Source organism: Mesoplodon mirus (assembly GCF_964341445.2).
Source record: "Mesoplodon mirus genome assembly, chromosome: 7".
NCBI lineage: Eukaryota > Metazoa > Chordata > Mammalia > Artiodactyla > Ziphiidae > Mesoplodon > Mesoplodon mirus.
The window spans coordinates 39055871-39071889 of NC_138983.1; the positions used below are offsets into that span (position 1 = coordinate 39055871).

General features: G+C 40.6%; 1 protein-coding gene across 1 annotated transcript in view; it reads right to left on the bottom strand.

Annotated features, from left to right (window-relative positions):
* FAT3 (FAT atypical cadherin 3) overlaps positions 1-16019 on the bottom strand; it is a gene marked incomplete at its 3' end in the record, with an annotated part of 712901 nt that overhangs the window by 79081 nt on the left and 617801 nt on the right. The window contains exons 13-15 of the mRNA XM_082629104.1: positions 15042-15238; positions 13871-14024; positions 11350-11583 (exon numbers count right to left, since the gene is read on the bottom strand). Of these exons, the coding sequence (XP_082485230.1) occupies positions 11350-11583; positions 13871-14024; positions 15042-15238 (585 nt within the window). The remainder of the gene's footprint in view (positions 1-11349; positions 11584-13870; positions 14025-15041; positions 15239-16019) is intronic.

Genomic DNA, 16019 nt, shown 5'->3' on the forward strand with positions numbered 1-16019 from the left:
ACCTTGTCTTGTTCCTAATCTTAGTGGAAATGGTTTCAGTTTTTCACCATGGAGAATGATGTTAGCTGTGGGTTTCTCATATATGGCCTTTATTATGTTGAGGTAAGTTCCCTCTATGCCTACTTTCTGGCGGGTTTTTATCATAAATGGGTGTTGAATTTTGTTGAAAGCTTTTTCTGCATCTGTTGAGATGATCATATGGTTTTTATCCTTCAATTTGTTAATATGGTATATCACATTGATTGATTTGCGTGTATTGGAGAATCCTTTCTGGGATTATTCCTGGGATAAACCACACTTGATCATGGTGTATGATCCTTTAAATGTGCTATTGGATTCTATTTGCTAGTATTTTGTTGAGGATTTTTGCATCTATGTTCATCAGTGATATTGGCCTGTAGTTTTCTTTTTTTGTGACATCTTTGTCTGGTTTTGGTACCAGGGTGATTGTGGCCTCGTAGAATGAGTTTGGGAGTGTTCCTTTCTCTGCTATATTTTGGAAGAGTTTGAGAAGGATAGGTGTTAGCTCTTCTCTAAATGTTTGATAGAATTCGTCTGTGAAGCCATCTGGTCCTGTGCTTGTGTTTGTGGGAATATTTTAAATCTCAGTCTCAATTTCAGTGTTTGTGATTGGTCTGTTTATATTTTCTATTTCTTCCTGGTTCAGTCTTGGAAGGTTGTGCTTTTCTAAGAACTTGTCAGTTTCTTCCAGATTGTCCATTTTATTGGCATATAGTTGCTTGTAGGAAACTCTCATGATCCTTTGTATTTCAGCAATGTCAGTTATTACTTCTCCTTTTCCATTTCTAATTCTATTGATTTCAGTCTTCTTTTTTTCTTGATGAGTGTGGCTAATTGTTATCAATTTTGTTTATCTTCTCAAAGAACCAGGTTTTAGTTTTATTGATCTTTGCTATTGTTTCCTTCATTCCTTTTTCATTTATTTCTGATCTGATCTTTATGATTTCTTTCCTTCTGCTAACCTTGGTGTCTTTTTGTTCTTCTTTCTCTAATTGCTTTAGGTGTAAGGTTAGGTTGTTTATTTGAGATGTTTCTTGTTTCTTGAGGTAGGATTATATTGCTATAAACTTCCTGCTTAGAAATGCTTTTGCTGCATCCCATAGGTTTTGGGTCATCGTGTTTTCATTGTCATTTGTTTCTATGAATTTTTTGATTTCCTCTTTGATTTCTTTAGTTATCTCTTGGTTATTTAGTATTTAGTATTATTGTTTAGCCTCCATGTGTTTGTAATTTTTACAGATTTTTTTCCTGTAGTTGATATCTAGTCTCAAAGCATTGTGGTCGGAAAAGATACTTGATACAATTTCAATTTTCTTACATTTACCACCGCTTGATTTGTGGCCCGAGATATGATCTATCCTGGAGAATGCTCCATGAGTACTTGAGAAGAAAGTGTATTCTGTTGTTTTCCGATGGAATGTCCTATAAATATCAATTAAGTCCATCTTGTTTAATGTATCATTTAAAGCTTGTGTTTCCCTATTTATTTTCGTTTTGGATGGTCTGTCCGTTGGTGAAAGTGGAGTGCTAAAGTCCCCTACTATGAGTGTATTACTGTCAATTTCCAGTTTTATGGCTGTTAGCATTTGTCTATGTATTGAGGTGCTCCTATGTTGGGTGCATAAATATTTACAATTGTTATATCTTCTTCTCAAATTGTCCATTGATCATTATGTTGTGTCCTTCTTTGTCTCTTGTAATAGTCTTTGTCTTAAAGTCTGTTTTGTCGATATGAGAATTGCTACTCCAGTTTTCTTTTGAGTTCCATTTGCATGGAATATCTTTTACATCCCCTCACTTTCAGTCTGTATGTGTCCCTGTGTCTGAAGTGGGTCTCTTGTAGACAGCATATATATGGGTCTGGTTTTTGTATCCATTCAGCCAGTCTATGTCTTTTGGTTGGAGCATTTAACCCATTTACATTTAAGGTTATTATCAATATTTATGTTCGTATTATCATTTTCTTAATTGTCTTGGGTTTTTTATTGTAGGTCTTCTCCTTCTCTTGTGTTTCCTGCCTAGAGAAGTTCCTTTAGCATTCGTTGTAAAGCTGGTTTTGTGGTGCTGAATTCTGTTAGGTTTTGCTTGTCTGTAAAGGTTTTAATTTCTCCATCGAATCTTAATGAGATCCTTGCTGGGTAGAGTAATCTTGGTAGTAGGTTTTTCCCTTTCATCATTTTAAATATGTCCTGCCACTCCCTTCTGGCTTGCAGAGTTTCTGCTGAAAGATCAGCTGTTAACCTTATGGGGATCTCTTTTTATGTTATTTGTTGCTTTTTCCTTGATGCTTTTTTTTTTTTTTTTTTTTTTTTTTTTTTTTTTTTTTTTTGCGGTACGCGGGCCTCTCACTGTTGTGGCCTCTCCTGTTGCAGAGCACAGGTTCTGGATGCACAGGCTCAGCGGCCATGGCTCACAGGCCCAGCCTCTCTGCGGCATGTGGGGTCCTCCCGGACCGGGGCACAAATCCGCGTCCCCTGCATCAGCAGGTGGACTCTCAAACACTGCGCCACCAGGGAAGCTCTCCTTTGCTGCTTTTAATATTTGTTCTTTGTATTTAATTTTTGATAGTTTGATTAATATGTGTCTTGGTATGTTTCACTTGGATTTATCCTGCATGGGACTCTCAGCACTTTCTCGACTTGATTGACTATTTGCTTTGCCATATTAGGGAAGTTTTCGACTATAATCTCTTCAAATATTTTCTCAGCCCCTTTCTTTTTCTCTTCTTCTTCTGGGTCCCCTATAATTCAAATATTGGTGTGTTTCATGTTGTCCCAGAGGTCTTTGAGACTGTCCTCACTTCTTTTCATTGTTTTTCTTTTTTCTGCTCTGCAGTAGTTATTTCTACTATTTTATCTTCCAGGTCACTTATCCGTTTTTCTGCCTCAGTTATTCTGCTATTGATCCCTTTAGAGAATTTTTAATTTCATTTATTGTGTTATTCACCATTGTTTGTTTGCTCTTTAGCTCTTCTAGGTCCTTTTTAAACGTTTCTTGTATATTCTCCATTCTATTTCCAAGATTTTGGATCATCTTTACTATCATTGTTCTGGTTCTTTTTCAGGTAGACTGCCTATTTCCTCTTCATTTGTTTGGTCTGGTGGGTTTTTACTTTGCTACTTCATCTTCTGTATGTTTCTCTGTATTCTCATTTTGCTTAATTTACTGTGTTTGGGGTCACCTTTTCACAGGCTGCAGGTTCATAGTTCCCATTGTTTTTGGTGTCTGCCCCCAGTGGCTAAGGTTGGCTCAGTGGGTTGTGTAGTCTTCTTAGTGGAGGGGACTAGTGCCTATTTTCTGGTGGATGAGGCTGCATATTGTGTTTCTGGTGGGCAGGACTGTGTCCAGTGGTGTATTTTGGGGTGTCTGTCACCTTATTATGATTTTAGGCAGCCTCTCTGCCAGTGGGTAGGGTTGTGTTCCTGTCTTGCTAGTTGTTTGGCATAGGGTGTCCAGCACTGTAGCTTGCTCATGGTTGACTGGAGCTGGGTCTTAGCGTTGAGATGGAGATCTTGATATTACATGGAGCTGGGAGGTCTTTGGTGGACCAATGTCTTGAACTTTGCTCTCCAACCTCAGAAGCACAGGCCTGACACCCAGCCAGAGCACCAAGACCCTGTCAGCCACATGGCTCGGAAGAAAAGGGAGAAAAAAAGAAAGAAAGAAAGAAAGAAAACAATAAAATAAAATAAAATGAAATAATTAAAATAAAGGAAAATATTAAAAATTAAAATGTAATAAAAAAAAGAAAAGAAAGAAAAGTGCAACCAAATGAAAAAACAAATCCACCAATGATAACAAGTGCTAAAAACTATACTTAAAAAAATAAAAATAAAAGTAAACAGAGAGAACCCTAGGACAAATTGTAAAAGCAAAGTTGTACAGACAAAATCACTCACATACACATAGACATACACACTCACAAAAAGAGAAAAAGGAAAAAAAAAATATATATATGTAGATCATTGCTCCCAAGGTCCAGCACCTCAATTTTGGGATGATTCATTGTCTATTCAGGTATTCCAGAGATGCAGGGTACATCAAGTTGATTGTGGAGATTTAATCTACTGCTCCTGAGGCTGCTGGGAGAGATTTCCCTTTCTCTTCTTTGTTCGCACAGCTCCTGGGGTTCAGCTTTAGATTGGCCCCACGTCTGCATGTAGGTCGCCTGAGGGTGTCTGTTCTTCGCTCAGGCAGGACAGGGTTAAAGTAGCAGCTGATTCGGGGGCTCTGGCTCACTCAGGCCGTGGGGAGGGAGGGGTATGGATGAGGGGCAAGCCTATGGTGGCAGAGGCCCGCGTGATGTTGCACCAGCCTGAGGTGTGTCATGTGTTCTCCCGGGGAAGTTGTCCCTGGATCACGGGACCCTGGCAGTGGTGGGCTGCACAGGCTCCCGGGAGGGTAGGTGTGGAGAGTGACCTGTGCTTGCGCACAGGCTTCTTGGTGGCTGCAGCAGCAGCCTTAACATTTCATGCCCGTCTCTGGTGTCTGCCCTGGCAGCCACAGCTCACACCTGTCTCTGGAGCTCGTTTAGGTGGTGCTCTGAATCACCTCTCCTCAGGCACCCCAAAACAATGGTCTCTTGCCTCTTAGGCAGTTCCAGACCTTTCCCCGGACTCCCTCCCGGCTAGCTGTGGTGCACCAGCCCCCTTCAGGCTGTGTTTATGCAGCCAACCCCAGTCCTCTCCCTGGGATCTGACCTCCGAAGTCCAAGCCTCAGCTCCCAGCCCCCGCCCATCCCAGCAGGTGAGCAGACAAGCCTCTCGGGCTGGTAAGTGCTGGTCAGCACTGATCCTCTGTGCAGGAATCTCTCCGCTTTGCCCTCTGCACCCCTGTTGCTGTACTCTCCTCCGTGGCTCCAAAGCTTCCCCCCTGTCAACCCCCCTCTCCGCCAGTGAAGGGGCTTCCTAGTGTGCGGAAACCATTTCTCCTTCACAGCTCCCTCCCACTGGTTCAGGTCCCGTCCCTATTCTTTTGTCTGTTTTTTTCTTTTGCCCTACCCAGGTACGTGGGGAATTTCTTGCCTTTTGGGAGGTCTGAGGTCTTCTGTCAGCATTCAGTAGGTTTTCTGTAGGAGTTGTTCCACATGTAGATGTATTTCTGATGTATTTGTGGGGAGGAAGGTGATCTCCACGCCTTACTCTTCTGACATCTTGAAGGTCTCTGAAAAGCCCCAACCCTTAAAACCCAACTTAAATCCTAATACCACTTTGTGAATTCTTCCTGAATTGTCCCACTTGAAAATTCATTGCTCATGTTTTCATGTTCCCACAGGGACCTGTGCTATCATTTTACATGTATTGACTAATTGTTACAAAATCCCTATTTTTTCCAGAGAAAATCATAATCCCAAAAGATAAATGCACCCCAATGTTCATTGCAGCACTAGTTACAAAGCCAAGACATGGAAGCAACCTAAATGTCCATTGAAAGAGGAATGGATAAAAAGATGTGGTACATATATACAACGGAATATTACTTAGCCACAAATAAGAATGAAATAATGTCGTTAGCAGCAACATGGATGGACCTAGAAATTATCATACTAAGTGAAGTAAGTCAGACAGAGAAAGACAAATATCATATGATATTGCTTATATGTGGAATATAAAAGAATGGTACAAATGAACTTATTTACAAAACAGAAACAGACTCACAGACTTTGAAAACAAACTTATGATTACCAAAGGGGAGGGATAAATTAAGAGTCTGGGATTAACATATACACACTACTATATATAAAACAGATAATCAACAAAGACCTACTATATAGTGTAGGGAACTCTACTCAATATTCTGTAATAACCTATATGGGAAAAAATCTGCAAAAGAATGAATATAGGCATATGTATAACTGAATCACTTTACTGTACACCTGAAACTAACACAATATTGTAGATCAACTGTAGTCCAATATAAAATAGAAATTAAATTAAAAAATAAGCAAAATTCCTACTTTTACAGATGCAACTTTATTATAACATTGATTCCATTTTTCTTTGAATGTTCTTTTGCGCTTGCCTGTTTCCCACTATGACTGTAAACCCCTCGAAGGCAAAGCCTCCCTACTCTGTCATGATTAACAAACTTGTTATCTTTATTCCTGACATTTTCCTGAAGGACTGTACTTTAATTCCCAATGTGTCTCCAGTTTTTCATCTTTCTACATCAGGTCCTGCTTCAGGCCACCTAAGCTATTTCTGTGCAAGCAGCACCTGTACCTGGTGCACGAGTTTGAGTTCTTGTCTAGCCTGTCCATTGTGCCTTCAATCCAGTCAGCACCAAAATAGACAGATTTCACATGTAAAATCTCTCTCTCCTCTGCTCCTTCCTTTTATTTATTTATTTGCCTGTGCCGGGTGTTAGTTGCGGTATGCGGTATCTTTGTTGCCGTGTGTAGGATCTTCATTGCAGCATGCGGGATCTTTAGTTACGGCATGTGAACTCTTAGTTATGGCATGGGGGATCTAGTTCCCTGACCAGGGATCAATTCTGGGCCCCCTGCATTGGGAGCATGAAGTCTTAGCCACTGGACCACCAGGGAAGTCCCTGCTCCTTCCTTTTAAATCCCAAAGCTACTACTCGAATTTTGGCCCCTGTGATCTCTCTTGATACTCTCCTAGAAGATTTCCTAATGCCCATATTAGATGCTCCTATCAGATTAGCATTTCCCAAAACCAGAACTGATGAATTTCTTTTCTCCAAAGTGCTCGGTGGTTCTTTTCTATCTATTGGTTTAAGCACACAATTCCTGGTCTTTGTGAACCACCACAATCAGGCCCAAATGCCTTCTCTCATCTCACTGCCTTCTCTCTGTCCTTGACCATGTGATGATCTCCCAACTATTTAATTGGGTCCAGAGTTTCCCAGCTTTGCAACTTCATCCTCCTGGTTCCTGTCTTCCTGAAGGCCTTTCTCCCTCTGCCTGTTGAATCCCATTCATTCTGTGAGCTCTGCCTTTTATTCAAGGTCTATGTGTTGCTGATTCATGCCCTTCACTACTGCATAGAACCTGGGCCTGTCACTGCACGTTCCTTGTATAGTTACTTCTAGAATGCCTGCTACATAGCTACTCATTAAATATCAGTTATATTGAATGGAAAATAAATGTAATGCATGTTACAAGCTTCCAAGTTTCTCCAAAATCCCTGAAAGAAGTTCTAAACTTTGTAGGAAATATTTTACAGGAAAGGAGTGAGTTGCTCATTGGAACATTTCCTTGCTTTATGTCCCTGATCCATAAGAGGAAAAATATGTCCTCTTGAATCTCAAATATCTGGACATTAGCCTCTCAATAAATCATGGTCTCTGGCATATTTTCCAGTGCAAGTTTACATTTTATTTCCATGTCACTTTGCCTAAAATGGTCACAGATTTTGGCTCCGATTTTCACCTCTGCATATGCCCTTTGCTAGCTTAAAAAACCCTCAAAATTGAGAACCTGGACACAATTCCTACCTTAAGAGGTATGATAAATAGTAAAATATTAACTCCAAAGAGGTGGTGCAACAAAAGGTCTCCTAATCTTTACTGAAATGATTAAATTTTTATAAATGTTAGGTCATAAAGTCATGTCATTAGTTCATGGGATTGAGGATGTTTCCACTTTACAGGAAAACTAAGAATTTAATGCTGAAATCTAGACAGTTGCCATGCTATTTCTTAGAACTCATAAATTGGGTGCTAAAATGGTCTTGTCTTCATCTGTTTTTATTTTATTCCTGACCTAGGCAGTTGGTTCATTATGAATAATGAATTTGGCATAGGAAAAGAGTTGCTTGGCTAAAAGCAATAATATTTTTTAAAATTAGGAAACCAGGATATGAAAAGTTAGCAAGTCACTGTAAGCGTTTTGAATTTATGAAGCAATGGAATTGGATTTCAGATTAATATATCTTTGTCTTTTTTCTGCAGTTTATAGTGACTTAGTATATACTGCAGCCAAATGCTGTTGAAATCGTTTGTAACTTTAGGTAAAGGAATATGCTTAACAGAAGAAGTTTCATGAACCAAATAGCCCTGTCATTTTTACAAATGGAACCAATGTTCTTCACTAGGGTCAGAAACCAATTAGACCACTTGGATGGATCTCAAAGGAATGATGCGGAGTGAAAAAGGCCATTTTCAAAAGGTGACAAACTACACGATTCCATTTAAATAACATTTGTGAAATAACAAAATTATAGATACGGAGATTAGTGGTTGCCAGGGATTAGAGACTGGGAAGGAAGTGTGCAGAGGAGGTGGATGTGGTGGTTACATGAAGCTGCACAGGTGATAAAACTGCATAGAACCACACACACACACAACCACACACACAACCACACACACACACACAACCACACAAAACCACACACACACACAACCACACACACATGCACCTGTGCCAAAATCTGAGTGTACTACAGTTATGCAAGATGGTATCATTGGGAGAAAGGGTTGGGTGAAAAGTACATGCCACCTCCTGTACATTTTTGTTTTTGGCAACTTCCTGTGAACCTATGATTATTTCAAAATTAAAAGTTCTTTAAAAATCAGACATTTCCTTGTCACTTTAGAGAGGGGCCTATGAAGTCAGGTGGTAACATAAGTAAGTGAGATGGCTGGGGATTGGGAGGGTGAGAACTGGCTGGTATCAAGGAGGGAGCTGCTATTAGGCTCTTACCATGGTGGGACTGTGCACCTGGAATTGCTGAGTCGTCTGAGTGCTGTTTTTAGAAAATGCCAGAAATTGAAAATTTAAATAAATATCTCTTGACTTTTATTGACAATTAATTCAAACTTTTTGGAACACTGTATGTAAGCCAAACTAAAGATATTGGAGGGCTGGATTCAGTCTTAACGATTCATGTGCAAACTCAGCTTCAGGCCAGAGGCTGAGTTTGGCCACCAGATGATTCGCCCACTCCGCAAACTGGTCATCTCAGTATGCGGCTCAACGCTCCTCTGTGCTGCCTTACAGAAGATGGAGAAATGGGGAATCAGGCTGCTAATGAAAATGGCATGAGCCCCCAGTCACTGACACCCGGGACTCTGGAGAATGTGGGTTTGACTCTGGAATCCCCCTGCAGGCTCTGAACAAGACCTTCACACCCACCTCCTCAGCATGGTGCCTGGAAATAGCAGGTGCTCAGCTTGCCTTTTTAGAGGTGTTCATTTGTTCTTTCCCGACTGTCTTAGTTTTTATTTTTTTTTAAGCTAAATGAATTCTACAAAAACTGAGAATATGACCCAGAATCTGGTTTCCTATGCTCTGGTTTTCCGGAAGCAAATACAATAGCCTGGTGAACACATCTTATATGAGCAGCACTCATAACCTCCGTGTCTGTTTGAAGCTCTGAGCGTAAGCTAATTTTTTGCTAATTAGTGCAAATGAGCAGAGGGAGGTGCTGATAAGGTCGTTATTCTGGGTTTGGTCTTTGAAAGGCTTTATCATCTCTGTCCTGCTAATGCCCAGAGTCTGGTCAACCCTTCTTCCCCAACTGCCAACCCGGACAGCTGACTCAGAAGAAGTGAGAAGGATGGAGCTAACTGCATACCCTCCAGCACAACCATATCTGTGAGTCAGTAACTTCTCCCCCCCTCCACTGTCTGAAACATCATGTGCACTGATCAGACTCCCTCTGTGTTCTGTACAGTCTCTAGTACATAGAGCATACCCAGTTCCTTTAGGAAGGAGGTGAGTAGAAAAACTCCAATTTTTTAAAATTGAAATGTTAATTTAAATTAAAAAATTTTTAGATCTTAAAATTTCATCTCTGGCCCAATTACACATTCTCAGAGTCAAATTTAAATTATTAATGATTCATTTGCATATTTCTGTCCTCTTTTCCCCAAAAGTCTGCTATCAAGAGTCCACAGAATGTTTTCCAATCCTCATTTAAAAAAGAGTATTTGTAAGTATTACATAATTATAAATCAATAAAAGGGTCTTTTCCGGAATTCCCTGGTGGTCTAGTGGTTAGGACTCGGTGCTTTCACTGCCAAGGGCCCGGGTTTGATCCCTGGTCGGGGAGCTAAGATCTCATAAGCCACGTGGCACAGCCAAAAATAATATCATTTTTTTTAACCAAGCTTTACAATATGCAGATTTTAAAGTGTTGGTTCTCAGCCTCAAAAATTATGCTAATGATGTAAGAACAATAATTCATAGTGTAGCCACTAATTTCTCTAAGGGGAAATATGCAGGGACCCTGGGCTCTACATTTGTTTTCAACTAATTATCATGTATTTACTTTTCCATTAGTCCAATAATTTTTCTTTAAATTCAGAATTAAACAATAACACCCTGAATTATATAAAGGCCTGTTTAGCATAACAGACACACCCCATCATTCCCCAGTCCCCTGATTTACAGCTCTTAAAATGCACAACCAAGAGGCTGTCTATATGCCCTTTCGTATTTAGATTCCATCATGCAGTCACCTCAATAACTTATGCATTCTCAGAAGGACTACCTAGCAATTAACTCTGATCTTTTCTAACTCACCATCTCATTATGTAAAGTGGATTGGAACACAAACTTTATTAACAACTTTCAATTCTAATTCCTTCTTATCGCCCACACCCACAAGCCTCCTAGTAATGTCAGTTTATATGAGCAAAATACTCTGGAAAACGGCAGTTAAAAAAAATCCACATTGGACTGGCAGCACATTTCGTAATTGGTCTTTGCACTATGGGTACCACCATAAATCGAGATTGTCATATTTCAGCTAAAGCATGGGATGCAATTCTTTATAGAAATGGAAATGAATTCTCCCTGCCACACAACACAGCATTTTTTTTTTTTTTGCAGTACGCGGGCCTCTCACTGTTGTGGCCTCTCCCATTGTGGAGCACAGGCTCCGGATGCGCAGGCCCAGCGGGCATGGCTCATGGGCCTAGCTGCTCCACGGCATGTGGGATCTTCCCAGACCAGGGCACGAACCCATGTCCCCTGCATCGGCAGGCGGACTCTCAACCACTGTGCCACCAGGGAAGCCCACAACACAGCATTTTAACTATGTTCAGGAGGAATGGGCAAGTAAGAAAGCTATTATTTTTATGCTAAAGGTTAAAAAAAAAATGCAAACCCCAAGCTCTTTGTTAAAAGGTAAAGGAATTCATAGTATCGCTTCTTCAAATCCTAGAAAGAGGCGGGAAGATGCCTTGTAGAGTTCTCTTGTGCATATGAAGTGTGTCAGTGGAAGAGCTGAAATGTGGTTTAATGTACTTGTTTTCATGGTAAGGAGCCAAGGTGGGCTGATGAAACTAAAGGACAGGTAGCACCTGAAGATGTGTCAAATGTACAAACAGGGAGACATCCCATCAGTGCAGCTGACTTACCGACATCGGGATCTACTGCTTGAACTCTGGTCAACAGAGCCTTGGTGGCTGTGTTCTCATAGACACAGGCGTTATAGTGGTCGGACGAAAACACTGGGGGGTTATCGTTCACATCCTCCAGGATCAGACGGACGTCAGACTGGCAGAACCTGCCACCCCCGTCGGTGGCCCTGGCGATGAGGCTGTATGCAGGGACCCTCTCCCGGTCCAACAGAGCCAAAGTTTTTAACTCACCTGTGAAAATAAATGGCCTAGCTTTTCAAAAACTGTCTTTCTTTGAAGAGCAGAGAATCAATTATTGTGCATACAGAATCCCCAGTACAGGAAGGATCGCTGACATTTGGCTCCAGTGCCTCATGCTTTGAAAAATCGAGCAAGTTCAATTTTTTTAAGCATCAGGGGAAAAGTGATGGGATTCTGGACGCAACAAAAAAACCAACTGTACGACCTTCAGATGAATTAATCCCACTGTGAAGCCTCTTGTTTCAGGGATTCCTTCTCTTGGCAGCATGGAGAAGCTCCATACCTCTTTAAACATCTTAAGAACTGCTCTGGAGATTGGCCTTGTTTCTGGATTTTCTCCAGAAAAAGCATGAAGAATGGACCAGTATCCTCAGTTCTCTGACCGTCAATCAGGTCAATGATTTGTAAATTCAGAAGGGGCAGTCTGTCTGCTTCCAGATATTTAACATTTTTTTTACCCCATCTTTTAGAGAAAAACAGTCAAAACAGGCTGGCTTTAGCAGAAAGAGGTCATGAAGGAGTCCTACTGTGCCAGACGAACCCCACTTGCTGGATAGTGGTAGGGCCTGTGGCTGTTGGGGGAGGATTCCAGTGGGGGGTTATCTGAGAACCTTAAAGCAGCAGCTCTTTGGCAACCAACATGGAGGGAGGTTATGTCTGTATTTTAATCACTCAGATAGCTGTACTGGTCCTGAGTGTCAGCCCCTGTGGGGATTTTGTTATTCTTGTTAACCTAAATTTCAATGGATAATGGCAATAAGCACAGTGACAGACCTGAATAAATACTGTTTGGTGAAAAGTAGGACTCATGAAATATTATTATGTACTCTTAACAAAATTAGTAGAAGTCATTGGGACGAAGCCATCTATACTTATAAAGCTGTTCCTCCTATGGCTTCCTGACTGCAGCCAGTTCTCAAATCTAGCCTGGATCATTTTCCCCTTCTCCAAAACACCCAGTGTTTTTTCAGTTGGGCATTCAAGACCCTCCAAAATCTGACCTAAAGTTATTTTTCCACCACTTTTCTCATGAGCCATTCTGTGGCTCCTCTGACCAGTGACAATGTGGTACACAGCTTTCCCTGGATGTGCCGTGCTCTCTGCCCTCACTGCCCCCATGACTGGCAGTGTCCTGCTTTAGCTCCTAGAATCCTGGCTCATTTCAAATGCCAGCTCTGCTTTAAAAGTTTCTCCTTCCCTCTTATCAGAATATTAGCTACTTCTTCCTCTGTGCCCAGATATATCTCTCCTGATATCTCTCCCGGGCACTCATTCTGCCTTTCACTATTATTGTTGTTTTTTCTGTTATTATTAGTATTGACTTACAGCTCTGTCTTCTCCACTGGGATACAATATTCCTTGGGGATGCTTTGTTTGGTTCATCTTGGAATCGAACACAAATATCCCGTAAAGTACTTTTAGGTCTAGTAGTTAATAAATGTTACCTATTCAACAAAAAATTGCCAGGCCTCTTTAGCCAAGTAGCATATTGTTATGTAGCTAAACCCTTCCCAGTAAGATGCACCGGACATGGGAGAGAGCTAGGGAGGAGCTAATACCTTCTGGAGACTCAGAAATTAGTTATTGTTCATTATGATGAACACAACACTGGAAATATGCAAATTATTCAATCTTTACCCTTCATTTAAAAATTGTCAATGGATGGGCCATCCAATACACAACACTGAGATAATTTACCTCCATAGAAAATGCCTTTTCCATTATCTATGGCGTTCAATGAAGGCATCTGCCTTTAGGGTACATAACCTTTCACCTTATAAATTTTACCTCAATATGTAAGCAAGTCTGAGGACTCATAGCTTTGGAGAAACTAGAGAGGAATGATGAATAAAAACCAGACAAGTATGTTAATAAGCATAGGGACCCAGAAGGGATTTCAACAGGGCAAAACTCTCCTTACTATGCACTACTGTCTGGTTTGCATGGAAACTTGCATTTGTGATAGAATTCTATTTATGCTATTTATAGGTCAGCTGCTTTAACCCGTGGATATGAGAAAGAGGAGAAGCAAACAGACACATCTGATTACTTGGTGCTGCTAAATGTAGGTAAAGTCAGGGCAAGTTTTATAGGCCAAATGAGGTTTCTGTCCTCCAAACACCATGTGCTACTGGTATTTCTTAAGAGTCCAGGATAGCAGGGCATCATATCAAGGCTCTTGTATACTAACTACACCCTAGTGATAAGACCATGTGAGAGTTTAACTTCTCTCATGGATTAACAATGGCATTTACCCAAAGAATAAATTTCGCCTTACCACTTTGTGGATCTAGAAAAAATTCATTGTTTCCAGATCCATAGAGTGAGTATCGTATATCTCCATTGGATCCAATATCAGCATCCTTGGCACTGACCTTCAGGATGATTTTGTTTGATGGAATGTCTTCGGGAAATAATGCTGTATATGCAACCTAGGCAAAGGTAAAGAAAAGTAATTGAATCATTAGTATTTGTGGGGCAATTGTCATATTTAGCATTATAAACGATTTCTTTAAAAATGCATTTGCATAATTTATCTTCAGCTACGTTTTTCCTTTACCACAGAATCATCTTATGCCATATGATGAAACAGAGAATATCTCTTGCTCTGCCCCTCCTATGCTCATCATCAACAACTACTGATTGGGCACCTACTATGTGCTAGGTACTACTGAGATGATAGAAGTACAACGGAGAAGAAAACAGACAAAAATCCCCACCCCTGTGGAACCATGACCCACATCACATATTGATCATGCCCCTCTTAGTCCTTGGGACCCTTCAACTCTTTAAAGAGCCACTACTAACATCTGGCATTAGTATGAGAGACTAAATCTATTTGCAACACTTTTCTAAGCTAAAGAGAACCAATACTGTCTCTCAATCCACATGTAAGGAAAAGGTAAATGAAGGGTGATTTAATTTTGGTAAGAAAGGAAATAAAATCAATTACTGGCACCTTGCATTCGCTGTCACGTTTTGAACTGTGGTGGAAAGGCCACCATAAGGGGTCTGGAAACCCAGCTTCATTATCAACGTTGCTACCAACAAGCTGTGTAAACTTATACAAAAAACGTAATTCATACTTTTGAGTGGTCCATTCTTCTTTTATGAAATAGGTGATTCAGACAGAAAAATTCATAGTGTCCTTTATGAGTCCTTAAAAATTATTTAATTTTGAGACTCCTGGATTCATTTTTTTGTTTGTTTGATTTTTTTGGTGGGCAGAATTAGGTACTGATCGTGCTAACTATACTCTTTTCATGTTTATAATATTTCATCCTAGAGTCCACCTCTTACCCTCTTATATCCATTTGGAGCTCATTAATTAAGAAGATAAGATGAGAAAGCAGCCTGGCCTTAAGGAGAAAAGTGAAATGGGTTTTGACTTAATTTTAGATAAGCAGAGTAAAAAGCAGTGATATATCCGACACAGCCGCAAATCTCACCTGATCACACACTGGGCTGTTGTCATTCACATCACTGACAGTCACTTCCACCATGGCCTGAGTGACAAAAAGCCCATCAGTGGCGGTGATATTGAGGAAGTAAATGTCTTGTTCTTCTCTATCTAGAGGTCTCTTCACGTAGACCTTCCATTCGCTCTGCACGAGGCCCAGGGCAAACCTTCCTCGGGGGTTCCCTCCTGTGGTGAAAAAAGAGTTTTTGAAGATGTGAAATGAAAAGCTTTGATCTCCACCTACAGCAAGAGGCCTGTGCGGGGTCATCCAGGTGCCTCTCAAACTGCATCCTTTACGATGCTGAAGAAGAACTGACACTCACTTCCTTTTGACTCTCCTGCAACAAAGCATGATATTTATATGCTTGGCTTGTGTGGAAAGTAAAACAATAACTTTCCAAGAGAAGAAAATGCACTTAGAGAAGCTAGAGATGATCTCTTGTTTAGTTCCCCTTAAGGACAATCAAATTCAAACTGTGAACAATCAATCTTCTTATCTGGTTGATACAGCTGTCTTTCCACTTCGTCTCAAGAGAGGATGTAATACACTATAGCTCTTGTTACCAAGACAATTTCATTAGCCATTGATTATGCAATCAAGGAAAGGCAGTCAGTTCTATTAAGGAATCTTAATGAAGCCTTTATCATACAGCAGCTCTTCTTATAAGGACTGAAGTTTGGGGAAGAAAAGTTTGTGTGACAGAGGAAGACCCATTAGGATTAAATAGCCCCAATGCAGGGTCACTGAAGGAGCCGTTCAAAGATAAGCACTGCAATTAGATCAAATTTAACACAGTGAAGCTGGTGAAAATGGAAGAAATGTAGAAAAGCTGGAGTGGAACCGCTCTTGATGAGGCTGAAACAATGAATGTAGTCCCAGCAATATTACTTTCCCATATCACTGAATTACAGGGAGACAACAGCAGCTTGGAGGAAGGAAGAAGAAAACCACCTTGACCTTCCAAAC